Consider the following 27997-nt stretch of genomic DNA (forward strand, 5'->3'; position numbering starts at 1 on the left):
TGAGAGACTTATTCAAGTGAGCAAGATACTTCCTAAACGACAGCGGTTACTGACGCTCGATTTTTTTTAAGGATATATCTATAAACCATCAAAACATTAACTGGTGTAGAGAAGAAAAAAACAATTTTTTTATAAAAGTCCATTTCGAACACATTACAAGTGTTTAAACTTTTATAAATCTTTTTACTGTGTCGACGTCAGTTAATTTCTTAACAAACGATAGGCAGTGCCGATTCAGGTGTTTGATCCTATATCAGCTTGCTAAGTATCTATGTAGTCCACTCAATGAACACATTGCAGCGTGCATGGAATATGCGATAATTTTTGACGTCAAAATATTGTTAGGTGTACTTAGTAAGTAAACATACTAAAAGTCCCCGTCCCTGGGGGGTGAGCTAAAGGTGGCAGGGAGGAGGGAAGAAAATTTTGGGTTTTTCGAGATAATGTCGGAAACGGAGGAAAAAATGCGTTTAAAATAGAATTTCACGCTAAATAAAGTTACTATGAAACTGTTTTTGCACATATTTGTCAAATTTCCAACAATTTTCTGGTATGTTATAAAAAAACGATGATTTTCGGAAAAATTCGTTCTTTTTTTCAAACATTTGCACCTAGTGCTTCCCAGAATCAGTATTCATGAAAATTGTCAACGACAAAGTTTTAGAGCTTTAAATTTAGTTCAATTTGATATGCTACTTTGTTATATATTATTCAACCAATCAAAAGTTACAGAATTTCAAACACGCCCTTTCATATTTGCTATTTACAATTTTCAAACTGACTCGAAAGGATCGCGCACTTCCTTTTTCTTCAACGAATTCGACAATCCTGATGGACAATAAAGAAGTATTTGTGGGTTACTGCAACACAAGTGATGTTTAAGGTGAGGGGGGATCATGAAATTGCGACTTTGTGACAAGGGAGAAGGAAAAAGTAAGAAGTGTGTGATATCAAGCATTTTTTAATACGAATAGTTTATGAAAAGTAGCTTGTAAAATAAATTTTGTTACAAAAGGAAGGAAGGTGGGAGGTAGAGGGTTAAAAATGTTTGAAAAAAAAGGTGTGACATTATTTATGGACAGCCCTTTACCAAGGAATCGGGCGAAAATTTGCAAAATTACGTATATGTAGTATGAATTGGTTGACTGAGGACGTGCAGAAAGTCAGCACTATACATACTGTTTAAGGAAATTGATAACGACATTAATTTAATTAAATTTGAATTTGTTGTTGCAGAGGATACCTATAGTCTACAAAACTGTTAGGCAAAAAGAGACGACTGTATAAACTATATGGACATTAAAGTCAGTTAGAAAATTGAAACGACGATCAAACAAAAAGGTTTCTGTCCAACTTTCATAATAACAGTCAGCTGACAAATAGGCTAATGATGAAGCTGTTGAAAAACGAGACAAATACGCTCCGAGCTTTAGGTGATGTTGACGCTGATATTGCGAAGACGGATCAGATGGCAAAATTCTTCGGTAGCTATCATTTGAGAGGATGTACTCCTAGTTGTCCTCTTGATAGCCAAATCCCCAACTGATCACAACATTCTGCCAGAAATCTAAAATCATACAACATGTATCTAAGGTATATATCAACAGTTCTTCTTCCCCTGAATCCATTGAAGCAACCTTCTGAAAGGAGTTTAGTTGGTCAAAACAACCCTTTCATATTCATAAACTACTGTGTTAGACTTTGCATTTATGTTAAAACCAATGACTCGGGGGGGGGGGGTTCACCCCAACCTCAACCCCTCCTCGCTGCGCCACTGGAACATTTACTAGTTGTTGGGGGGAAGTAAATCCACCGTGGGGACGTTAACTTAGATGCCAAAAAAAAAAGAGAAAAAGTTTACGTTTGACACTTTTTTTAATCGTTCAGAATTTTCTACAGTAATCATTGTTTGCAGTCAAGAGAATAAACTCTGGCAAATACTTGTTTTTAATACAAAATTAACCAAAAACTGAACCTTTCGAAATTCCACTTCGCCTCTTTTCCGTACCTCCTTTAAACACAAAACCGTACCTGTACCTGGTGGTCATAGTAAAACGTGTGTGAAATTTTAAGAAACTTTGAGGAAGCTCGACCCCCCCCCCCCCTTCATTCCACCTAAAATCTCTTCATCATTGAAATAAAAACATTTTATTTATTTATTTATTTATTTACTAGAAAGTCACCCGTTAAGGTATGACGGGTGAAAATTGCTTCTACATTTGATCCAAATGTGCCTGTTTGATGATATTTGAATAATTCAAGTTGTTTTTGTACATTTTTTTATTGTTTACCTTTAAACACTTAGATTAAAAAATTCAGCATGATTTCTTTTAAAATCATATTTGACGTAAGAATTTCATAAAATAAAGACAGTTAAACGATATTATTCAGAATTACTTTTTCATTTTCGCTATGTCTCTTTTAAAATAATTCTTTTTTTACTTTTTTGAAATACATTATAATTATCTCATCAAAATTTTTTTGAACCTACCTACACTTCTTAAGGCACAGTTATCTTCTGTTAATTGCTTCATGTAACTTGGTACAGTCATAGGAAAAAAAACGAAACACTCGATCGTATTCAAAGACTATTGAAACTAGAGACACGTGTAAGGTGTCATTGTTTCAGGAATAAAAAGTTCTACATAATTATGTTTAAAAAAATGTTGTTAAGGGGTCGTCTTCATATTAGAACGAGCATCAACTTCAAATTTTTCAATGAGAACCCCCTTTTTCTATCACATATTTGTGATTAGCATCCTTTTTTAACTTTGTATACAAAGTTTTGTTAAATTCGATCCGGCCGTTACTTCAGAATCGAGTTTTGAAAAATTCCTCTCGCAATGTTAAAACGTATTTTGATATTTTTACTCATAACACAAAAACTAGATTAGGCGCGGCAAAGTTGTGTTAAATTGTTTTTTTATATCAAAATATGAATCGACCCAATAATAAAAACATAACTTACAGCACCTAAAATGTAATTTTAGTTTTTTTATGAATTATTTTAATATATTTTGAAAAAAATATGATCTGAAACCGTATTAAATTTAAACAGAAAAACAATCTAGAAGAGCTTTTATGTGGGAATCCAAAATTTGAGCTCAAAATATTCAGTAGTTTTTGCGCTATGCTTAAAAATTCATTTTTTCCTACTTTAGGGGACCGTATACTTTTTTAAAACGAAAATTAAGAAAGTTCTTTTCTTCGTAAAAAAAGAAAAAAATGTTCATCAAAATAAGCAAACCAGTTTTAGCGTGTTTTTTTTACATTAGAGTTACGTCTATAAATTTTTTAAATGCATAAATTTATTCGCTGTCTCTGCAGAAGAACAACACAATATTGCAACCATCAGTTTTTTGTGGACATCGTTCAGACGTCAATGTGTAAATAATGCGAAACACTACTTCATTAAGATAAATAAGATAAATAAATACCTTTGTGCAGAATAGTAAAGTCAGAACAAACAACGTAAGTAGAAGCACAAATTTGTAAATTACCGCAGACACGTGTTTCGGCGTTACAGGGAACGCCTTTTTCAATACTGGTTTTTAGGAATTAATTTTTTTTTGTATAGTGTTTGAATAATTTTTAATGTGTTAAGATGTAGGAGAGGAAATGTCAGTCGCAATAGTGGGCCGCGTGCTTTGAGCTGTATTCTACACAAAAGTAGTAGCTGTGGCTAATTGTGAACTTTTTTTTTTTTTTTTTGACTTCGTCAAAGATTTAACAAAACGTAAATTTGCGTGTTAGATTAAGTTGAGTTTTTGTCTATTCTTAATTATAATTAAAACTTATTTTTCTATTTACTTTCTCGGTCATTGTCCGTGCATTTCCATTAAAATCATTCTCGCAAGAGAAAGCTAAAATGTCAAATTATTTTCTTTTTGAATAACATGGAAAAATATCAACGAACAAAGAGTTACATAATAAATTATTGTTATCAACTACTAGATGCCTATCTTATTAAATGCATGTTTCACAGAATACTATATCTGAATATTCGGCTCCAACTTTACGACACTGGAATTAATTCTACTTTCTGATCTTAATCTTTAATCAAACAACGGGCCACACGCGCCAGCTTCTAGGACTCAATGTGTCCCGCGTCGCGGCTGCGACATAACTGCGGTTTGATTATCCCATTCGATGACTGCTGTGGGTCCTACTATGTTGTTGGGGGAAGTAAATCCACCGTGGGGAAGTTAACTTAGATGTCAAAAAAAAAAGAGGAAAAGTTTACGTTTGACACTTTTTTGAATCGTTCACAATTTTCTACAGTAATCATTGTTTGCAGTCAAGAGAATAAACTCTGGCAAGTACTTGTATTTAATCCAAAACTAACCAAAAACTGAACCTTTCGAAGCTCCACTTCGCCTCTTTTCCGTACTTCCTTGAAACACAAAACCGTACCCGAACCTAGAGCCCCTTGAAAAGGACAGGCTGACTAATCCGACATATTGGTTTTAAGACAAACTTGGATCCAACCTCGTTTCTAATATTTATAAATACATTATAATATTCGTTGGTTGACATGTCGTAAAACAATTGATGATAAGTTGAGTAAAAGTCTCTTAAGGTGAATCTAAAAAGATAGCTTAATTCACAAATTTAACAAAAATATATCGGGAAGTGTTTACTGTAATAAACCTCATTTTCACACCTTGTTTGATTTTAATTTGTATTAATTAAATCGTCTTCATCAACAGAATAAAATAATCAAACATCAATCAGGTAACACATCTAAAGCTTGGACACCAGTTTTCTGCAATGAGGTTTTTGTAAAAATAATATTTTTTTTCGCCCGACTATTTTGGAATCAAAATGTTGGACAAGGTAGCTCCTCTTTTATCGTGAGCCTTATCTGAACACGGGGGTCATAGTGGACTCAAGTAAAACGAGTGTGAAATTTTTGGAAACTTTGAGGAAGCTCGACCCTCCCCCCGCCCCCCTTTATTCCACGTAAAAACTTTTCATCATTGAAACAAAACCATTTTATTTATTTATTTATTTACTAGAAAGTCACCCGTCATACCTTGACGGGTGACTTTCTTGCTCGTTCCTATTAAAATTGCTACTACCCTTCTACACTTGAACGAAGCCACTGCCTGTTTGATACTTTTTGATAGTACAAATTGTAATTCTAATTCCAGTAATTCCAGTGAATGAACCCTAAACATCAGTAGATAGAGCTTATTTTTTATCCTTTATTCGTTTCTTTACTCCCCTGAAATGACTGTCCTACCAGTAAAACAGTTAAGTTACCCGATCGAGTTCAACCTTCTCACGATAAAGCCTTTCCATGGATGTTAAATATTACCAAATCAAATTATCAAATTATCATGCCTTGGCGCGAGTTTCATGGTTGAAACACGCGCATTACTCGATCATCGGTTATATATATAAGAGGATTTTAATAATTTTTGAGTTGTCTGCCCAATATTTTCAGAAGTTTCGGATCACAAACATCCCTGCCGTAAAACTCATTTCCTTGTATAAATTGAAACATTGAAATGCATTTAACTAGGAAGCTCTTCGCGGTATTTACTTTTTTCTCTTGCTCTTTTTTGATCGACAGGTGAGTTACCAATCCACGAGCCCCACACTCAGCAATAAAGAAAAGTACGATTACTTTTTCCGAACGGTGCCTTCAGACGTCAATCAAGCGTATGCAATTTTGGAAATACTGAAGTAAGTATTCAAAATATTTGTTTGAGTATGTGAATTGTGTATGTAGATTTTGGAATTTAATAGAAGCGGTTCAGATTTTGTTTTTCTTTCTTTCTTTATTTTGTCTACAAAATTGATTAAGGGGTCAAAGGACCTTTAACCTTCAAAATTTTCTACTTTCTGGAAAAAAAAATATATGTTATACATAATTTAATGCTGAAAAATTTGATACCTTATTTATTACCATTAACAACAACTGTTTAAGCTTCTTTTTCTCAGGTGCCGGTTTCGCCGGTTTCTCGTTTTGCATGCGTGATTTTCTTTTTCACGTTTCTTTCACGAAGAAAGTTTCTTATATATTTCCGTAAAACTTTTTCTGCATGTTTGTCTGGTTTATTTTTATGATCTGAACCTAAATTTATTTATTTATTTATTTATTTTATTTTTTTGAAATTTTATAGGTTAATATCACGTTTTTCCAAAATTTTGGATGAAAAAATATTTTTTTTTAGTATTACTAACTTTCATTTTTAGTAAAAATTTAAGTTCAGATCATAAAAATAAACCAGACAAACATACATGAAAAGTTTTACGTAAATATATGAGAAACTTTCTGAGACATCACGCACGCAAAACAAGAAACCGGCGCTGAAGGGAAAGGTTACGCATTTTTACGATAACTTGAAAAGTTTTTTGCGTATGGTAATAAATAAGGTATCAAATTGTTCAGAATTAAATTATGCATAACATATAATTTTTCCTGAAAGTCGAAAATTTTAAAAGGTTCAAGGTCCTCAGACCCCATAAGTATAAAACAAATTTTTGATTAAAGGCTACAATAGTGTCTTAAAATGCGAAAAATCAACCAAAAACTTTGATTTTTCTTTTTTTTCCCCTTAAAATTAATCTTTGTACTGTGGGTTATACTTACAATTTTTTTTCTCAATGAGGTGGCTTCCTTCAGTCAAAAGTATTACTTTTAGTCATTGAAATGGATAGAATGAGCAAAAAAAAATATGGACCCAGAAAATACTTTCATTTTCCCAACAGTTTTTTTTTTTAATTAATTTTTTAAAATGTCCGATTTTTCAAACAAGGCGTGGTCTTGATGACGTCTTGATGTCATCAAGACCACGCCTTGACGTCAAATGATGCTCTTTGGCTCATCTTTCTACCGCGTTTCCACGTTATGATAATCAAGAAGCGAATTAAAGTTGGGCTCTACGCTTGCTATCAACCATATCGTTGCCAATACACGTGAGTAAAGATGCGAATTAAATATTTTGCACTGTGAATGGCAACACTGAATAGCATTTCATCATTTATGATGTCATCGGCAGAATCCGTAAACAATGAAAACGTTCCGATTTAAGTATTTTTTTTTAATATTAAACTTAAACAAATTATTTAAAAAATGGCCATATTCTATGTTTTTACGCATGCTCTTTCAGAAAAAATACTTTTAAATTGTAGGAAACGACCCCATTCGGACTATTTTTACAGAAGTTATAAGCTGTTCTATCAATGTGATATTTTACATTTTGTGAACAAATGTTTCATTTAAATGCAAATATCTCATAATCCTAAAATTTTAATTCATGTTTATCTTTCAAATGCTTTCTGCAGATCAGGATTTGTTTAATTACTTTGAGTTTTTTTCAGATTGATAATGAGATACAAATTTAAAAAAATGAGAGCATATTTTCAATCCCATGATTTCTTTTTTTTTTTTTTTTTTATAAGCTGGCTTAAATTCTAATTTTATTGACTTTTTCCAGAAAAATTCGAAATTTTAAGAAAAACTCTGTTTATTAACACCTTTTGAACAAAATATTCGGGTTAATGAAATTTTTCGCCCCAAGTTTTCTTTAAACATGAAATATGCATATCAAAATAGAGAAAATTAGGTTTAAAAACATGATGCTCATGGAGTGATTTTTGTGGTTCAAATATTCACGATTAAAAAATACAATATCTTCTGTATTTTAAAAGCTATTGAGAATTTTTCATAAAAACTTTACACATTACTTCCTTTCATAATGGTCTATAACTCATAAAAATTTCAGAACTATATCTTCAAAATTAAAAAAATAAATAAATAATTTGAATTCTGAAATTTTGAATTCAAATTATGTTGTTCGCAATCACGAACTGCGACAGGACTCTACTCATTGGAGTTATTGTTTCAAGAAACGGCTCCTGCCCCACCTCCCTGGGCAGTTACGTGTACATAGTTGTGTGTGTGTGTAGGCTTGGGTGTGTGCGCGAGGCCTTCGAGATAGGAAGGCCATCCAACTAGCAAATGACGTCATCGTTCGTCGATCCACAATGATATTGGGAAATGAGCACTTCGATTAGTATTTTGGTTTAATTAAACTATTTGGTTTATTTATTATTGTCTTCTATTATTTTAATAGCGTTAAAAGTTCTACTTTTTCATTTGAAAACATAAAAAGGAACCGATAATCATACACTAAAAAATACACTGAGCTTAATTCATAGTATTTTACATAAAAACATTTATAAGTCTTACAAAGTATTCAAATAACTAAACACGATTTTATTTTACAATCATGTTAAAACGAAGTGATAAATAAACACAGTTTTATTTTTCATTTGAATTTTTTTTAAACTAATCGCATTTTAACTACTTGTATATTGTATTGAAACATTAACTCTTAAGAAGTATTCAAATAAATAAATGAACTTTCATTTTACAATTACATCAAAACAAAAAAATAATTTAACCATTGTATTTGAATAAGAATTAAATGAAATTTTAAAAAATAAATAAACATTTTTACTTAAGTAAATGGGAAACATGACTGCAATATGTTTCAAAGACATAACATCAAATTAAAGTACATAATACCAGATTATTAATGTTAACTTAGCTGAGCAAATTTATGCTTTTAAAAAGACATGAATGCTTGGGTGCCACCCCCCAAAGTATACACTGCCCTACCCCCTTCAATTATGAAAACTTCAAGAAAAATACCCCAAAAACATCTCCCCCATCTCCCTTAAAATTTCAAGGGCACAGTTATTTAACTATAGCCGTTGAAAAGCTACCATTACTATGAGACTATGATTCCGACCCCTCCCCCCCCCCTTTGGTGGGCACTCTCGAAAAATTACACAGGAATTCAACTTGAAAAACGTCAATTAAAGAAGGAATTATGCAACATCATGAATACTGTATGTTGTACATCAAAAAAATGTATTCAATATCTAAGCAGCCTTTTTTTTTTTTGGATTTGGAATTTGGCTACTTTTCCATTTTCAGCTTTTTCTGCTGCTAATGATTCTTGTGGGGGGGGGGGCTTCAATAGTTCATCATTTTAGGCTTTGAAAAATTATTTTAAAAAGCATTAATTGATGACAAAGTAACCTTTTACCTTTTTCAAAAAACTTTTCATAGAATGACCATTTTAGCAACTTTCTTCAATACATAAAACCTCATATATGTTAAATTTAGATCAACATTTTGCTGAGTATGCTCTTTTAGGAATTCAGTGTGACAGTTTTGTGACAGGGGGAAGGGAGGGGATAACAAGAAGTGTGACATCACGCGTTATTTATAACAATATGCTCATGTTGAACAGCGTTACATGTAACAAGGAGGGGGGGGGGACATTTGTTCAAAATTTCGCAACATACTTTATGGACAGCCATTTAATTCAATTTATGTTACAGTTTCAGAGTTCCTGAAAGCTTATTAACAGAAAACCCAAGGAGTTCAAAAAATATGTAGTTCAAGACATTTTGCCCTTTTTCAGCATAAACAAACAAGCATAGAGTATTTGGCAAAAACACGTTGCGTATCCACTGCTCAAAAGTAATCTTTCGTAAGCCCAGAAATTATGAATACCTTTAACTCTACCACAATTTGTGCATAAATATCATATAACTTAAAGACAACAGTGGAAAAAAACATATATATTGTTTTTAATTTACGCACAGAACCAGCTTGTTTGAATAACATTGCAGGGGCGTAGTTGGGGGGGAAATGTCTGAGTATCGAACCCACGACCTCCGGCGTTTAAAGCTAATCTTCTACCTCAGAACTACGGAAGCCCATCAAGGAATGTTTTTTGATCAAAATAACACATGCTAGCGTATGAAACAATTTAATCGAAACCGAAAATATAAGGTTAGTTCAGTTAAAAGCATGTTTCAATAAACTTGTTTACATACATATTAACTGAATATCAACACCAAGTTACGTTGCTTCTGATAGCAACAAGTATATTTGCAGAAAATTTTGACATATGTATATTGTCAGCTTGGAAAATCCATTTCGAATAAATGCGTGTACAAGGTTGAAAAAATAAAGAAATTAAAAGTTGCAAGTCAACCATTTCAAATATTAAAGCAGTACGCTGAAATTACAAATTACAGACAAAGATATCAGAAAGGAAACTGACAATTGTTTGTGTAATAGAGGAAAAGTTAAGTAACCTTAACTGCATGAACTCAAAAGCAATTTGTTTATCTGAGAAAATTACTTACCTCCGAACTTTAAAATTTATTCCATAAGGAGTCCAACTTTTTTCTTCGCATGCAGGTTGTTCAGAAGCGGAAATCGCTAATTCACTTTCACTCAGCACACTTACAAACTTATATTATATATATATATATATATATATATATATATATATATATATATATATATATATATATATATATATATATATATATATATATATATATTAATTGCTCCTACATTCCGGTACGTGGAAAGGATGAGATAAATCCAACAGTATTGTATTCAAAAATATGTATCCGAAGTTACATATTTCCCATTTCATCTATTTCAGCCAGAGCACTATGTTTACTGGTAAAACACACTGCTTTCAAAGTTTCGCGCCAAGTTCAAAGATCGACGACTGGTGGCGTAACGAAGCGGGGGGGAAAGGAGTTGTCTGGCCTGTTATCATGTGGGTCTCGGTGTGCGTAGACCTGTGTGTATGTATGTAGGCGTGTGTGTGTGTGTATATGTGTGAGTGTGTGAGCGTGAGTATGTGTAGGACATGGACAACTCCGACCAGGAGAGCGGATAGCTCGGGACCGGAGGAGTCACGCCGACAGAGGACGGTGGGCGGTGGTGCTGCTGGTCCAAACTGAAAAAGGAACAAGACGCCAAAGACGGTCCAGTGAGGACAATAAGCAATCGTGATTGCTCAAAAAGATTTTTATACTACATTGTAGCCTTAAAAGATATCTTTGAAACATTTAAAATGTTTTACTGCCAGGGGAAAGCGTGGTTTTACCCCTAAACTCTAAGTTGCCGTCAAACGCACGAAAAATAAATCAGATAAATAAGTGAACAAGAAAGTAATTAGGACCATTTGGGGTAAAAGGTGATATAGGTAAATGTAAGCAAACCATACTTTGCAGAATTTTTGAAACTAAACTGTTAGGAAACATATAAAAGTATAGACTCTGAGAGTTTAGGGCGTCCTCAAATATTTCTACATGCGTCATCTTTTTGAAGACGGCACTAAGAAACAGGTTGTTTTTCAGAGTTTATTCATCTTACATATTCATCTAGAGCTAGTCCACAAATAAAATAAATAAATACCTTTTTACAAAAAAATATATATATATATATATTAGAAATAAAAATGTCAAAAAGGAAAAATTACAGATTACTGCAGACATGTGTTTCGGAAAAGGATGAAGAGACATCTTTTCATCCATAAGTTTATTTCTTTTGAAAAAGGCTTTCCTTGTAACGCCAAAACATGTGTCTGCAGTGATTTGCAATTTGTGTTTTTTGACGTTGTTCTTTCTTATTTTACTGATCCACAAATTCTCAACTGGTTTCAACTAGTTTTACTTGTAATGTGACAGTTAAATAAAAATACTTTTTTGTGACTTTCACCTTCCCAGCTATTTTTGATGTGCAATTAAAGTGTTTCCATTTACCCCATAAGTACTGCATTCTGAGGTAAATCAAGACAACGAAGTTTTTCATTCTTCCTATTTTTCTGGAAGATTGAATTTTCATGTAAGTGTACAATTTTTCTTTTTAAATGTTCCTAATTTACATTAGGAGGAATCGGCGGGTCGCATGCGACGTACGGGTCAAGGATTGAATGTTGTTGGTGTAAAACTTCTTTAGCTTTTAAACTGATTGTATACAATGCGATTATCTCCCAACATCTACATTACTGTAAAAGCAATTTAGAAACGCTCCCGGAAAACAATTGGCAGCTGATGTGCCCAATTTCTGACAGCAACATATCTTGCGAAAACCAGGAACGTTTTTCGCTAAAAGCTTTACTGATTAAAGTTACCTATCTGAAATTATTCTTTACACTTCTTAAAAACTAGAAAGTCGCCCGTCAAGGTATGACGGGTTAAAATTGCTTCTACATTCGAACGAAGCCATTGCCTGTTAGATAATATTTTCATAGTTGAAATTGTAACCCTAACTCCAGTGAATTAACCTAAACTCCAGTAGATAGCGTTCATTGTCGACCATTATTTTGTTTCTTCATTCCCCTGAAAAAAATGACACAGTCTTACCAGTAAAACAGTTAAATTACCAGATCGAGTTCAGCCTTGTCGCAATAAAGACTTTCCCTGCATGTTAAACATTACCAATACATATTATCAAATTATCATACCGTGGAGCGAGTTTCATTGCTGAAACACGAGGGTTACTCAACCATCGACTATTATGTATAAGAGGATTGGTAAATCTAACATGTTAAAGCCAGTCACGTCTCGGAAACCTTCAAGAAAAATTACTTAGGTTCGATTTCATTGATTAGAACCTTCCTGATTTACCAAGAAAGCTCCAGAAGCATCAAATCAACCATGGCAGGGTTGCAAGTAAAATTCAAGCATACCCTTTGCCTGCAATTCTTACCTTGCAAAGCTGCAGTACCCAGTGACTCGCATTGGGAGCTTAGTCAATCTGGGGCCGTAGTCGAGTTAAAGCCAATACACTTAATAAACACGTTCAGTCTAACTTCTCGTTCAACAAAAAATATTTTTTCACAAAAGTCTGCATTCGTGTATCGTTCAGCAATTCAGGAAACTTTTTGACATGGATACTTGATTTTCTCAGGAAGGGGATGAAAAACTGAAATCCCGAAACGTTTCACGAAAATTACCATTAACGTTTCGGATTTTTTTTACAGTCCTTCATGAGAAGGTAAAATAAAATGGTTACATTTATCCCGTAGTTTCCTGGGTAAATATAAACATGATTTCATTCGTTAACAAACAGTCATAAATTCAAATTTGTCATGCCCATTCATTTTTAGCCTACTTTCCCAGTAAAAGTCAGAGAAAGAAGAAAAAAGCATGAAAGAAGGCTTAATGCATTTTAAAATATCGCGAAAAGCAAAAATAAGTCAAAAATAAATAAAATAATTAAATAAATATCGAAAATTTAAAAATTGGAAAGTAGGGTATTGAGATGGGGAAAAATGTCTGTCTGTCGGTCTGTCTGTCTGTCACCCACCTAATACCTTTTGAATGAATAGTCCGATTCGAACAAACTTTTTTTTGTTAGAAAGATCTCGGCGAGCACACCTCATTCCCATACTTCACTTTTTGATTTGAACTATTTTTTGTTCAATTTTGAACAGTTCAAAAAAACTTAACATTAGCGTCTACGGGGAAATTCAAGGCAATTCCGAACTGTGAGGTAAATTTGCTTCAAACACACTTTGTAGGAAAAAGTTTTTGCTGAAAAACTTGTCTATAAAATATCTTTTTGATTTGAACAATTTTCCGTTCAATTTTGAACAGTTCAAATCCCTTAACATTAGCGCCTACTGAGAAACTGAAAGTCAATGTAGATTCCGTACTTGAAGGCGGATTTATTTCAAACAAATTTTGCTGGAAATAGCTCTTGCGCCAAACTCCAGACTCCAACTTCGAGAATTTAGGGGCACCTGACTCCGACTCCTGTGACCGACAATTAATCGGACTCCGACTCTCCGACTTCGACCTGACTTCGTAGCTTTGGCAAAAATTTATACACGGAGGACAAATGACTGACTCCGATTCTTGGATATTCGACTCCGACTCCTTTATCCCAAAATGAGTTGACTCCGACTCTGACTCCGCAGTTATGGTTTTAACTGTGAAATAATTATTATTGATATGACTTGTTTTTACTTTCACGTAAAGTTTTAATTTAGGTATTCAGTTTTCGGCGAATAAACTCGAAGTCATTCATGTTTCTACATAAAGATATGCGTACACGATTTTTTTTTTTTTTTTTTTTGACAATGAAATTTCTTTTTTTAAGTTGACATTTTATTGTTTTTATTTATTTTGGTAAGTGCATTAATTCATTTAAAAAATTATTTTTGGCAACAGGGGAGAAAGAAACGATTTTTTTTTCTTTGATATGATGTATTTATTTTAAAGAGTTAACTAATTTTAATTAAGGTAACGCACCAGTAGTGGCCACAGTTAAGGATATTTTGTGTGTTTTTTAAACCGTGGATCTACAATATCAATACTAATTTCAAAACTCAGTGAGCGTATTATAGCCCAACTCTCCCTTAATCGTCCCATTTTACAAAAATGCCAGAATTTCAACTTGTTCAATTTTTTATTAATGTTTTCCTAAACCTTGAATTTGATCCATTAGTGGCCACTCCAAAATTTGAGATTTTCAGTAGTGGCCACATGCATGAGTCAGTAGTGGCCATCTGACATTTCCTTAGAATTTACCTTCCTTAGAATTTACATTATTTGCTTTAAATTCAAATAACTGATGAATAAAATTGATTCAATATGATAGTAACATTAAGTACCAATGTACAGTGAAATCCCATTACAACGAATACCAATACAACGAAATATTCGTTTCAGCGAAAGAACTTTTCAGTCCCGACTTCATTTCTGTTGCGCTGCAGGAAATCCATTACAACGAAATTCCCGATACAACGAACAAATTTTGCGGTTCCTTGAAGCTCGATATAACGGGATTTCACTGTACTAATCACATTTTTATAGTACATTTCTTTCTTCAAAGTACATAAGTACTTAGGATAAAAGAAAAAGTTTTTAATAGAAAATTTGCATTTGTAATTTTTGTACGCTAATTTAAAAAATAAATTAAAAGAAAATGTATGTACTTATATAAGTATTATACATATAAACTTTGGTAAGTATGAACTGAATAATTACCATCACTTCAAAATCATTCATAATTAATAATAAGGTAAGCACACTATTCAATGTAATTCTAGGACAATTTGTTTCCTACATCTTACGAAGGCACATCAATGGATATCGGATATTGGTAGAATAAGTTTTCAATGCTACTAAAGGCAGGGTGTCCGCGCACCTGGAGAGATATGGGATTCGGCTATGATCGGAAATGTTCATGAAAAGCCATGATTTTTGGCAAAAAAAAAATGCTCAAAAATCATGGAAATTGTCTATTGTTCATGAATTTTGAATTCAAGAACATTTTGAATATTTATCGAATTCTGCACATTAGATTAAACATACACATCTTGGCTATTTTTTACGCTGTTACTCGTCAATCCCAATTTTTCACACATTGCGAAATCCGATTGCATCCACTTTTCTAATACTCGCTCGTTTTTCTTTTTATGAGATTTTACCATTTGAACAGTTATAATTATGTATTTAGCATTAATTTTAACCCTCCTTATATGTCTCATTGAGTAGTTGAGGACTTTTAGACTTCTAGTTTTTGCCGATCGCATTCAGTGAGAAAATGTTAATTCATCCGTGTTGATTCAAGAGACTCATAAAAATTATCATTAATTCTCAGCTGTGTCTTGAGTTAATGAAGATTTTAGAAAATAAAATCGATCTAAAGAATTAATTAAGGACGTTTTGGACATCGATAAAATACAGAAATCAGGGAATTTTCAAAGGTAATTTTTTTTAAAAAATCCGAAAATGTTACATATTTCACATATTTGGAAGTTTTACAATATTTGTAACCTACCCTAATACTTTGGCGGTAAATATCTGGTGTTGTCTGGTAAATTAATTTTTAAGTACTTTGATTTAATATTTAATTTTTTTCTGATTATTTATGTTTATTGCAAACATAATTTTGGTAAGCACTAAATTATTGATAATCATAGATATTTTAGAAAACTGCTAGTAGTACAATATTCGCATTTTGTTATTCGGTATTCGGTTCGTCACCCTTCCCCAAAATTTTGAATTTCGGGTGCTCCTGACTATTAGCAGTAATTAATAAATATGAATCAGTAGATTATTAATTGCAAAACACATACTTACTGACATGATTTAAAGACTTCCAAGAGAAAAATGGTTCCTTAAACAAGCTTCATAACTGAAAATTTTATATATCATGGCGTTTACTAATTTTACGGTGTGTGACTTAATTCTAATAAGAAAATCTGTATTTTCAAGAAATGATTTTTTAAACCTAAGAAATTAAAAATTATCTGCTTTGATTAGAAAAGGGATTACCTCAATCAAATATCAGGCCTTTGCCCCTGCATTTTTTTACCTGCTCTGCAGGCAAGTTGCAATCGGTTCTAGTTGAATTTTTCTCCTCTATATATACTAGCGCGCCAAACTCCTGTTCCTTTTTTTTTACCAACAAGCTATTTAATAATTTTTTCCCTCTGTGATATGCGCCCCTAGCCTTGGGCCTAGGGGATGGCGTAATGAGTAATCCTGGCCTGTTCATACAAGAGGTAAACGCACCTAGCAGTTGACACAGTGAAGCATATTTTGTGGCTTCTTTAAACTGTGGGGCTACAGTATTAATTACCATATTTGAAACTCAATGAGCATATTATAGCCCTATTCTTCTTCAATTGTCCTATTTTTTCTAATGCCAGAATATCAATTTTTCAATTTTTTTCCCAAACCTGAAATTTGATCCATCAATGGCCATTGTTCATGAATCAGTAGTGGCCATATTGTTGTTTAGAAGTGGCCACCGAGTGGCAACTACTAGATCACACAATAATTTTGCATTAGAAATGAGGCAGGTTATTATGTAAAGAGATTACAACCTATTAAAAGGAAAATCGAGATGATTTATGAAAAACCTTCCTGATTCAGTAGTGGCCACTCGGTGGCCACTTTTGAATTTCCTAACATTTTTGGTACCAGTAGTGGCCACATAAACTCTCAGCCGAGAAAACACTATTTGGAGTTGAAAGCGTTCCAAACATGATCTTTCACATTTCACAACATGGTTACAGCTCTAAAAATATTATTTTTGAGCATTGCTCTATTCATAACACAACTCAATGTTTTTATACCTCGTTATGGAGAAGCGTTAGAAGACAGCTGAAAAAACATGGACAATCCAGACGACCGTACTAAATAATTTATAACAGTTTTCCATGATGCTCTACCTGCTCCACCTTGAACTGCTCACTACAATATTGTCTGAGCTCTATCTCCTGCAAATTTGAATCTATTGGGAGACCTGGAATCCTTATTTTTCAAATTTGAACCTTAAAGTGGCCACTACTGGAGCAGTGGCCACTACTGGTGCATTTACCTTACTATTTTTTCGTTTTGAAAGCTGTTAACGAATATTTTAATGGAAAAAAGTGTATTAACTGATTTGTTTAAAAGGTGCTGCTATTTTTTTTTTTTTTTTTTTTAGATGAGTGAGAAGAAATCAGCTTAAAAGATTTAAAAAATATGTTTGAAACAATTTGCAATTTTAGCTATTTTTGAGAATATTGATCAGGTATTCGAAAGAAGTATGGATATATGGGAAAGTAGGCTCGTTTAGTTCTAGACGATACTTCTTGTTAGAGAGTAGTCTTGGACGGAATGCTCAAAATTGTTTATCTCAACTCATACAAAAGAAAGGGAACGTCTAAAAATGAAACTTTGAAATTTTGGTTCCCTTTAAAACGATTTACCCTATATAATTATGTTACGCAGAGACAAGTAAAGCTACGAAAGTTACTCAAATTGCGAACAAACTAAACAGTTTAATTTAATTGACTGTTAATTTTCAAAATTTCAATGCCAAACTGCAAATGAATTTCAGTTATACGTAAAAGAACGAATGGTAATTGAGCGAAAATTTCATCCTTTTGTTGGTAACTAAGTGAAAAACCGTAATCAGATGGTAAAAAACGAAACAAGGATCATTTTACAGTAAAAAGTAAGAACGAGGACCTTAGTGCAAATTAGTACGATATAGATTTTCTCACATTACGTCTTGAATTTTCGAAAATAAACTTCTAAATTTAGCCTTTTAACATGTTTAAAATTTCAAAGGGAAAAAAACTAGATCTTAGTGGAAACTAAATTTGATTTTTCTATCTCGTAGCATTCGAATGGAATTAGTTCGCATTTTGAAATCATTATCCACAGAAACTACTGTTTGTTTGCTTGAAAAGAATTATATTTTGAGTCTTTACGTGACAAACTGTTTTATTCGGTGCGCATGAAGTACGAAAATAGGAACGTGAAAGAACCATGATATTTTGTCGTTATAACCGAGTGCTAGCAAAAAACGAAGTCATGAAAAACGTCAAAATTCAAGCATACATACTGTGTGTTTTTAATTTTGTGCAGTATCAAAGAAGTTCAGTAAATTTGCATTGAGCTGTCTTGTAGTTTTCTTGTATTTTTGTTTCAAAGAACATTTAACTCCCAAAAAACATCGTCATTTCTACCCCTGGATTCGATAGGTTTGAATTTCTTCCGGATTTCAAAAGCCGTTGAATATTTTTCAGCTTCAAATTCCTCACAAGAATTGGCGGGTATCATCTTCGCTTTCATCATTTTTTTCATCAGCATTAGCTTGAATTTGATCAGTTAAGCTTTTAACAGGTAGATAAAAATATTTTTCACTACAGTAAGAGATCTTCATTCGTGCAACTTGAAGCAATTCAGGAAACTTTTTTGACAAAGACACTTGATAATCACAGGAATTTGATGAAAACTTGTGAAATCCCGAAACGTCCCACGGAAATAATCAGTGACATGTTGGAATTTTTCTAACTGCATGCTTTCGATTACCTTTTCTGTATAGAGTTTCCCGTGATGCCCGTTATTCCGCGGTATGTGTTCACCTGACTTAGTACAAGAAAACTAACAACAGTTGATTTTTTTGTCAATTTATTCACAGCCTATCTTAGCAAATCATATTTCATATCGTTTGAAAAATATCGAACGTAATCGATCTTATCCAATTCAAACACAATTTATTTGCTTGCGTTATAAGCAATTGCGAATGCAAATTTATCTTTACTGTTCAACTCTGTTTTAGTTTCAGGAAATGTATTTTTAGCAATGAAAATTATTTCCCCTTCCACACTGGAATATCGATATTCAGTTACCTATATCATTTTATGCGTGATTTTTGCTACATTCTTCTGCCTATATATCCATCTAGAAGAATAATATGTTTGAATTTTTTTTTAAATATTTTCATAGATTCAGTGAATAATTTATCTTTCTTGATGATTTAATGCTATAAAGGTGTGACGTAAACAAGAGGAAATTGTTTTGAAAAATTACTCTTATATAAAATATGCTCGAAAATTCTACGCATAAGGAATAAAGAATTTTTTATCAAAGCTAGTTCTAAGCCTTTTGTGTAGAAAGATGACATAGATTATTTAACATGTAGAGGAACTACAACCTACTTAACCTCAAATAGTTGTTCACAATTTTACAATGCGAAAATTCCGAAACGTTACAAATTATTTCCGGGTAATGTTTCGGAATTTCACTTGTTTCCACCAGTTTATTATGAAAAATAAGAATATTTTTGAAAGATTTTTCTCACTCGTTATCTTTTTCATGAATGCAGACTTCAGGAGATGAAAAATATTTTTGGCTCTCATTGTGATTTTCGCCCGCAGTTCTGTTACTTCCGTTACAGAGACGGTGGACACTGTAGCTTTGCAAGACGTGCGGACCAATAAGCTGTTTGCTATTTGCTGGCAATTTTACTTAGTTTTGACCATGCTTTAAGCATTTTCTCGGTAAATCAAGAAGGTACCCACTGCTACAAACATATACAAGCTTTCATGAAATGATCCTAATGCAATCTGGAAATGACAGGCTTTTATCGAAAGGTTTCTGAATTCTTAAGAAAGCTTGCAGGTTGATTCAGGAACTTTTAGAAGGAAACTCTCCCCCCACCCCCTTTTTTTCAGAAATGTTACGAGTAGAAACTAGGTACATTAACTGCCCATTATTTTCCAGGAACTAATACAAATACAAATACAAATGTGACGACCAGCAACAGGCTCTTGGCTCAGCTAGACTGGCCCTAGTCAATTTATTAGTCCCCAATGAAGATCAATGGCCCTCTTAAAGCTATACACCCCTTTGTTCATTACCACCTCTTCCGGTAAGCTTTTCCAAGTGCCCACAATCCTACTAAAGTAGTAGTTTTTCCTTATTTCCATGTAAGTCTGAGATTTGAATATCTTAAAACAATGACCCCTCGTCCTGCTTTCGGTGCAAAAATTTAATCCACGACGTGGATGAAAAATTTCAATATTTTTCAAATAAATCAGGAGGAACGTTCCTGATTTATTTTTTATTTTTTAGTGTAATTGATAGCAACTATGTATATCAACAAACACAATATACCATGTGCAATTTATTTGTTTTTACTATCACAAGGTATACAATCGTTGTAGAAAATAGATCTGGGGGGGAGGGCAAAAAGACGTTATGACGTTAAGAAGAAACTTGTGATTTTATTTAGTTCAATCAAGTTATTCTTTCGGAAAAGAAAAGAAAATGGAAATTCATTTTAACATTTTCGCAATATGTAACATGATCAATACATATAACTGTTAGAACCAAGTTTTAATCGCCGCTCTTTTTTTTGAAGTTTAGTTTCACGAATTGACAACGTAAATATTTGATGTTTTCGTTTTGGATGTATGGAAATTTTTGATTTTATTTTAGTTTAGAGGAAAGGAGAGCAATTAGTAATTGAAAAAACATGAATATACGTGTAGAAGGTGATCTACTTTAGTTGACTAATTGCTCAATAGATGGCAGGACTAAAATTAAAAGTGTAAGTGGCAGTATTTACTGAGTAACTATATAATTAGAGTGGAAGTTAGCTACTGCAAGACCAAACTATATGATGTTATGCGTGGATGCAGAAGGACTCATGGGGGTCATGATCCGGACCCCATTTATTACGAAAGACAGGTTAAAGCTGTACTTTAAGATTTATATTTCGAAGAATTTACCACAGATCTTCTAAAAAAGACACTTATGAGCTCCCGATATTTTTCGTAAATGATGCCTCCAAAACAAGAAGCAAGATCTGCCTTTGTTGTGATGCAGAGTTTAAAAATTCACAAACGGGTCATGTTACAAAATTCAACTCAATATTGGCGGCCGAAAAAGTTGCTCTTTACTGTATTGGATGTTTACTAGGAAATTTCGGATTTTTTTTAACGTATGAGGTTTTTAACTGATAGTTACAGGGTGTTCCAAAAATGAGTGATACATTTGAAAAATCAATGAAAACTAAACGGGCTACGATAGAACCATACCGCTTGTTGCATAATGCTTGTGACAACAGTAAATTTTCAGAGAGGCAAACTTTCAAATTTAGTTACAATGTTCCTCAACAGATGGCGCTGCATTTATTTTAAGAGGTGTAAAAAACCACAGTCTGTAAGATTGCCACAATGATCAATATATTTGAAAAATCAGTGCTGCCCGTTCAGTTTTTATTGATTTTTCAAATATGCCGGTCATTTTGACAATTTTACAGATTGCGTTTTATTTTATACCTTTTTAAGTGCCTGCAGCGCCATTTGTTGAGGAACATTGTAACTAATTTTGGAGTTTGTCGGTCTAAAAATTTACTGTTGTCCCAAGCATAATGCGACAAACGGTATATTTCTTTCGCTGCCCGTTTAGTTTTTATTAATTTTTCAAATGTATTAGTCACTTTTGGAACACCTTGTATGTCAGCACATATTCTTATAGTGGTTTAGAGTTGACCGTGTTTTTTTTCTTTTTTTAGAGTGTTTCAATGGACGTACGTTTCCGTTGTATATTCAGACACCGATTATGGCAACAAAGGATACGAGAAGCTGCGGGAACTCTCACCACCGGACATTTGCTTCTCCAGCCCCCAGAGCATAAATGTGGATCACTTTTCTGACGTCGAATACGACACCGTAATCAAGAACTTGATGCATAAAACTAATGCAAGAGGTTGGTAAGAACGTTAAGTATTGCTTACGTATTGCTTTTTTATTTCTCGAAGTGAGTTCTTGTATTTTAACACAAGCTTATGACCGCAAAAGGTGCATAAGCGTTCGAATTACTGCTAAACGTTTGATTGTAGACATAAGATTAATGATTGGGTTCGTTTCATCTACTCACAATTTTAAACACTGAAGAAAACTATATTAGATATCCGGGTTAAAAAAAAAGTTTTAACAGCTCTCTGTCATAATTTTAGATAGCCAGAAGTTCGAAAGATGTTTTAAAATGTTATTTTTATGTTACCGTAAAATAACAAAATTGGTGAATGTCAGCATTCACGGGTTAATTTAGGAAATTATAACTAAATATTTGATCTTTTTAAATGTGTTTACTTTGTGATTTGCCCCTTTACTTGCGTATGCAAGGTTTCGGTATTTCGTGCTCAGGCATCAATGCTAACAAATTCGATGAGAATGAAAAATATCGTCTGCAGTCGTAATTATCGAAATTCTCCGTGAAGAAATTTTTGTTACATGGACTGAGGCTTTCAGACGAGCAGTGCATTCACTGCAGCTATACATAACGCTAGTCCTTGAACGAGTCCCCTTCAACATTGGTTGAAAACAACATAAGCGTGGGTTGCTATAATCAAACGTCAGGGGAAACTAGACGTCTCTATATAGAAGCTATAGAGACTCTAGGAGAAACAAGTTTTCCAGAAGTGTTATTGCTTGCTTATAGTTAATAAATTTCAAAAGTAAACTAGCTGATAAGGAGCGCCTTGTAGAATTCTTGGTCTGCCTATCGAGCTCATTACCCAACCCATTTCAACCGAATTCGATGTTTTGATTCTTCCAATAAGCGCCAACAATACTGGGATGCGCTATATATAGCCCTTCCAACCATTTGTTGGTATTTGTTTTTGGACTAGTTCACTTCAAAATTGGTTGTAAGTAAAGGGGGGTTGCTACAATAAAGCGTTGGAGAAACAAGGTTATTTTTTTCTTTTTATTTCGTGTGCTTACAATTTCTTAAAGCCAGCGCGCTGGAAACAAACAACTGTGTTAAAGTTCGTGTTACAAAGTAAAAACGATTCAGAAACGTTCCTGGAAATTAATGGGCTGATGATGTGCCTAATTTCTGTCAGTACCATATCTTGCAAGAACAGGAACGTTTGTCGCTAAAAATCAGTAACCTTCCTGAACTTATCCTTAAATCTTTCTAAATAACACAGAAATATCTCCAGTTAAGGAAGAAATATCTGCAATTGCTTATGAAGCTGCGGAATCCAGAGACTTATTTGCTCTCATTGGGAGCTTAATCAATCTGGTAGGGCCGTAAACGCTCTTAAACCTATACACCTAATATATACGTCCAGTTAATCTTTAAATTGGCAGCAAAAATATTTTTCGCAACAATGAGAAGTTTGCATTCGTGCAACTTGGAGTCATTCAGGGCACTTTTTAACAAAAATACTTAATTTTCACAGGAAATTGGTAAAAACCTGCAAAATCCCGAACCGTTCTATGGAAATTATCAGTACCATATCGGAATTTATTAACAATGTGAACAATCCGCTAATGTTCGTAGAAATCGAAGTGTGATTGCTTTTTTCCGATCTCCCCACTTCTTGATTCTCTCATCTAGTGTCATCAATGATAAGGTGGATTATAACAGCAACTTCGAGTTACGAGCTTTAATTATTTTCATGTGGACAGTTGGGGACTAAAATAAAAAATTCAAAATCAACAAATTCTATCATCTTACTTTCTTTTTTCCCTCCCTCCTCTTATTGTGATATTTTTATTAATGCTTAAAATGTAGTGAAAATAGAACGCATGTATATGGTAATAATTTTCATCATTCCAACTCGAAAGCTGTACTGCATTCAAAAGAAAATATACAGATCAAATTCATATTTTCACCCTGAACTCGCCTTTCCTGTCTCAACTTCATGCGTTGACTACACCTTTATTCCTTTTCTGGGGAGAGGGGCTTATAATCAGTGGTTGGAAGTAGCGCGCTACAAGTAGCGACGCTACTGTAGTAGCTACATTTTTGAGTAGTTTGTAGTGTAGCGCACTACTTTTTAAAAAAAGTAGTGTAGTGAGTAGTTAACTACAAAAAAATAGTAGTTTGTAGCGATTTCTGGAAACTACTTTCAAATAAACTGAAAAAAAAAATCAATGTTCAAACGAATTTGACTGACGCAAATTTTACACAAGTACATCAGCAGATGCAATGAGAAATAAGACTGATAAAAATACGAGCTAACCTCAGGTATTTCATTTTGACGCCATACCTGCTATCTGTTCGACGCCTTTAGTTTGTTTGCCGTAGTAATTTTTATATTTCACCAATATTACATTGAAAAAAGCACTTATTTTCGTGAAAATGAAGATATCGGTAATTTCGCGAGTTGAAAATTTGGTGAATTTTATATGAACAGACCAATGATTGAAAAACAAAAATATTTTAGCGAGGCTTAAATTTTTGACAGTGTACTCACCAAATAAAAAGAAGCTACTGAAACTGTTATAGAAAAGGATGAAATTGAACTGTTCTGGAGGACTTACAATAAATGAGAGCATTACAGTGTATGAGAGTATGATAACGGACTTTTTTCTTAGTGTCTTCTGATGAGCTAATTTATCAATATTTTTTTGTTCAATCCTCTTACTGTGTGTTTGTGTATTAGGGTGTCCCGCCCCCCCCCCCCCCCCAAAAAAAAATCGAAAGTTGATTTTTCAAGTCGCACACTTTCTTATATTTTATCCTTTTACGTCGAAAAAAAAATAATAATTTGAACAACGGCAACAAATGCCGATTATGTCTTAAAGTGTGAACCAGCTCTTGTGTAGTACTAGATCAAATTAAAATAAAATGTTTTTCTTAGAAACTCAAAATTTCTGTTGATAAAACGTTGCTCCTATACTCCACATATGCACCACAAAAATATTTATTCAAAATGAAAACCATGGTGGCACGCGGCCTAATATTTATAATTTTTTTCAAAAAATTAAGTTTTTGGTACATATTTTCAGATGTGCAAGATTTTACGTAATTATCAAGCTGAAAAATATAAACAGTAAAGTAGAAAAGTAGGGAATTAGCGTTAAATAGAAATTTTTGTTTTCTTGCAATTTTTAAGTCTCCCACATAGTACTCAAAGATATAAATTTTTTTCAGGTTGAGTTAAATTTTTCATTTAAAATATAATTTTTTTTATTATGCGTTTGTAATTGTTGATCTGTAAATGTGTTCGACAGTAATTTTTGAACTTGATATTCTATTTAAATTTATATGTAATTTTTTGAAAAATAACTGAAAAAAAATCATTTTTTTAAATAAAATTATAAATTTTAGGTCAAGTGTGGCATATCTAAATGTTTTTTAATTTGAATAAATGTTCTTGTGGTACATGTGGGGTGTTGGGTATAGGGACAACGTTTTATCAACATAAATTTCGAGTTTCTAAAAAAAGTTTTTTTTTTTTTTCGATTTGACCTAGCATACAAGTACTGTTTTACACTTTCAGGTGCAAGTCGACACGGGTTGCCGTTGTGCAAATTATATGAAACTTTTTAACCGACTTCAAAAAAGGAGGTTATGATCTCGTATTGCGGCTTTTTATGTATGTTTTCGAATTATTCCAACACTACTGGACCGATTTGAAAAAAAAAAAAAATGTTTGGAAGGGTATACTTCCCAGATGGTCCCATTGTAACTTGGTCTGGATCTGATAAGGGGTCTCGGAGAAATCCAAGAAACTTTAAATTTCATACGTCACGGTCACGTGATTTTGCTGTGATCGGTGTATTTTCACACCTAAGGTTTTGGCTTTCTCTTAAACGATATTTAATTCTCGTGGCACATGGATGATTAATTTTCGCAACGCTGCGCTGCCTGCTAATTTATTATTATAGGTGTTACTAATGTATTTATTACTACGTAGCAAAGCAGTAAATTAAATATATTTTGCTGCTTTAATAGTTGAATCAATTACCTTAATATTTTATTTACTAATAAATAACTTTATTTATGCACTAAAATATAATGTTCTTTATTTAATATTCCAGTTTTTAAATATATTTAGTGTTCAATTGCGGGGGAATTGAATACAGACCACCCCTCCCCCACGATTTAATTTATATTCTTTAATAATATACATTATAACTGTGTATGATTTCTGAAAATTGACCAATATTCTAGATTTACTATTTCACGATGCCACCAGTTCAATTTGAAATTAGGGTTATATTAATCAGCAGGCTTCAAAAAAAAAAAAAAGAGGAGGTTCTGAACTCGTCGGATTTGTTTTTCTTTGTACAATGTTCCATAAGTACTCGAAGACACCTGTACCTAGGGGCGGGCACAGGGAGGGGGGAGGGATACCTGTTGGCCCGGGCCCGAGCCTAAAGGGGGGCCCAATATTTTTATAAAATAAAGATGAAATATAGGGTTAACAAGTTAACAATATGGAGAGGGATCCGGAAAAGTCATTTATGATGGGCTCCAAAATTTCTATGCACGCCCCTGCCTGTACCGATAAGGAAAATTCTTTTTTTGTTTGAAACGGTATACTTCCTCGGCGGTCTATTGGTCATCAAGTTCAGGTTTGATGAAATTGAAGGAACTCTTCAAATATCATACTCACATTTAAATCGATTTGTACTTTATTAACTTTGTATATTGTCTCACTTAGTGAACCGGTTTTTATGCTTTTTTTTGTTGTTGTTGTTTAGTGGTGGTTTTGTTTAGGGGTGGTTTAACTTAGGTTCCAAATCTTTGATTTACCCTATTTGTTCTTTAGGGAAAAGTTAAGGGTAAAATAACAAATTTCATGCAATTTTCCTTACAAACGATTAAATATAAAACCCATTGATAAACAAAGGCCATAAAACAAAGGTATATACTTTCTTTACCTATAGTTAAAGAAGGTACTAAAAAAATATATTAGGAGTAATGCTAATGAAAATTTTGAATTAAGGATTCTCTGAAGCAAACATAAAATTCATTCTAGTGGAATTTTTAAACTTCATCTATAGTGGGGCCATGGGAAGAAACATGCGATTTTTATCACAAGTTACATGACACGTATTGTGAAACATAAATTACAATTTACAATATTACAATTCTGAAATTTAAAATTTTACAAATTTGAACTTAAAGCGATTTTGTTTATTTATTTTTTTAGTGACTCGTGCATTTGCTTGCGGAAAGCAAACTTTGATAAAGTTGAACAACTAATTATGAAGACAATTTTTTTTGCAATTAGTTACGCATTTGCAAAAGCTTTTCCACACAGTCGTCGAAAGTCTCCGAGACGCTCGCCGTGTTATTTACATCACTAACAAGCAAAAAATAAATTACTTTTAAATAAAAAAAAAACCGCCTTCAAAAAATACCCAGGAACTAAAAAGCAAAAAATAACTGATTACACTTACAGTCTATTTCCTACCCAAACATAGAAATGAAATTTATTTTACAATTCCAGTACAAAAATCAACTGAACTAAACACCGAATTATAAAATAAACACTGATTTAAATTGCTATACGATGAATTATTTTAAATACCTAACTAGTTTTATACGATCTCTTAATTTTTAATAATATTTTGAAATCGGGGCCTCCTATAAACTACTACCTAACGTAACTGAGTAGGTTTAGTTTTAAAGACTAATTTCGCGTATAGTTAAATTAGTGTTTAATTCAGGATTCGGTGGGTTGTCAGTTACGTTATGTAGTTGTTTATAGGAGGCCCCGACTTCAAAAGGTTATTAAAAATTAAGAGATCGTATATAACTAGTTAGGTATTTAAAATAATTCATCGTATAGCAATTTAAATCAGTGTTTATTTTATAATTTGGTGTTTAGTTCAGTTGATTTTTGTACTGGAATTTCATTTAATTAAAATAAATTTCATTTCTATGTTTGGGTAGGAAATAGAATGTAAGTGTAATCAGTTATTTTTTGCTTTTTAGTTCCTGGGTATTTTTTGAAGGTGTTTTTTTTTTTTTTTTTTTTTTTTTAATTTAAAAGTAATTTATTTTCACGATTGTTTTTACACAAGAGGAAAAATACAAGAGTGTATGCAATTTGAAAAATTGACTTTCATTTTTTGAGGGACAACCTATTGTGTATGCTTTGTAT

At 32.9% G+C, this 27997-nt stretch overlaps 1 protein-coding gene across 1 annotated transcript in view; it reads left to right on the plus strand.

Annotated features, from left to right (window-relative positions):
• LOC129231008 (metabotropic glutamate receptor 3-like) overlaps positions 1–27997 on the plus strand; it is a 109501-nt gene that overhangs the window by 65858 nt on the left and 15646 nt on the right. Inside the window, exons 5-6 of the mRNA XM_054865253.1 lie at positions 5579–5691; positions 21656–21849. Coding sequence (XP_054721228.1) covers positions 5579–5691; positions 21656–21849 — 307 coding nt within the window. The remainder of the gene's footprint in view (positions 1–5578; positions 5692–21655; positions 21850–27997) is intronic.

The sequence above is a fragment of the Uloborus diversus genome, chromosome 10 (assembly GCF_026930045.1).
Source record: "Uloborus diversus isolate 005 chromosome 10, Udiv.v.3.1, whole genome shotgun sequence".
Classification (NCBI taxonomy): domain Eukaryota; kingdom Metazoa; phylum Arthropoda; class Arachnida; order Araneae; family Uloboridae; genus Uloborus; species Uloborus diversus.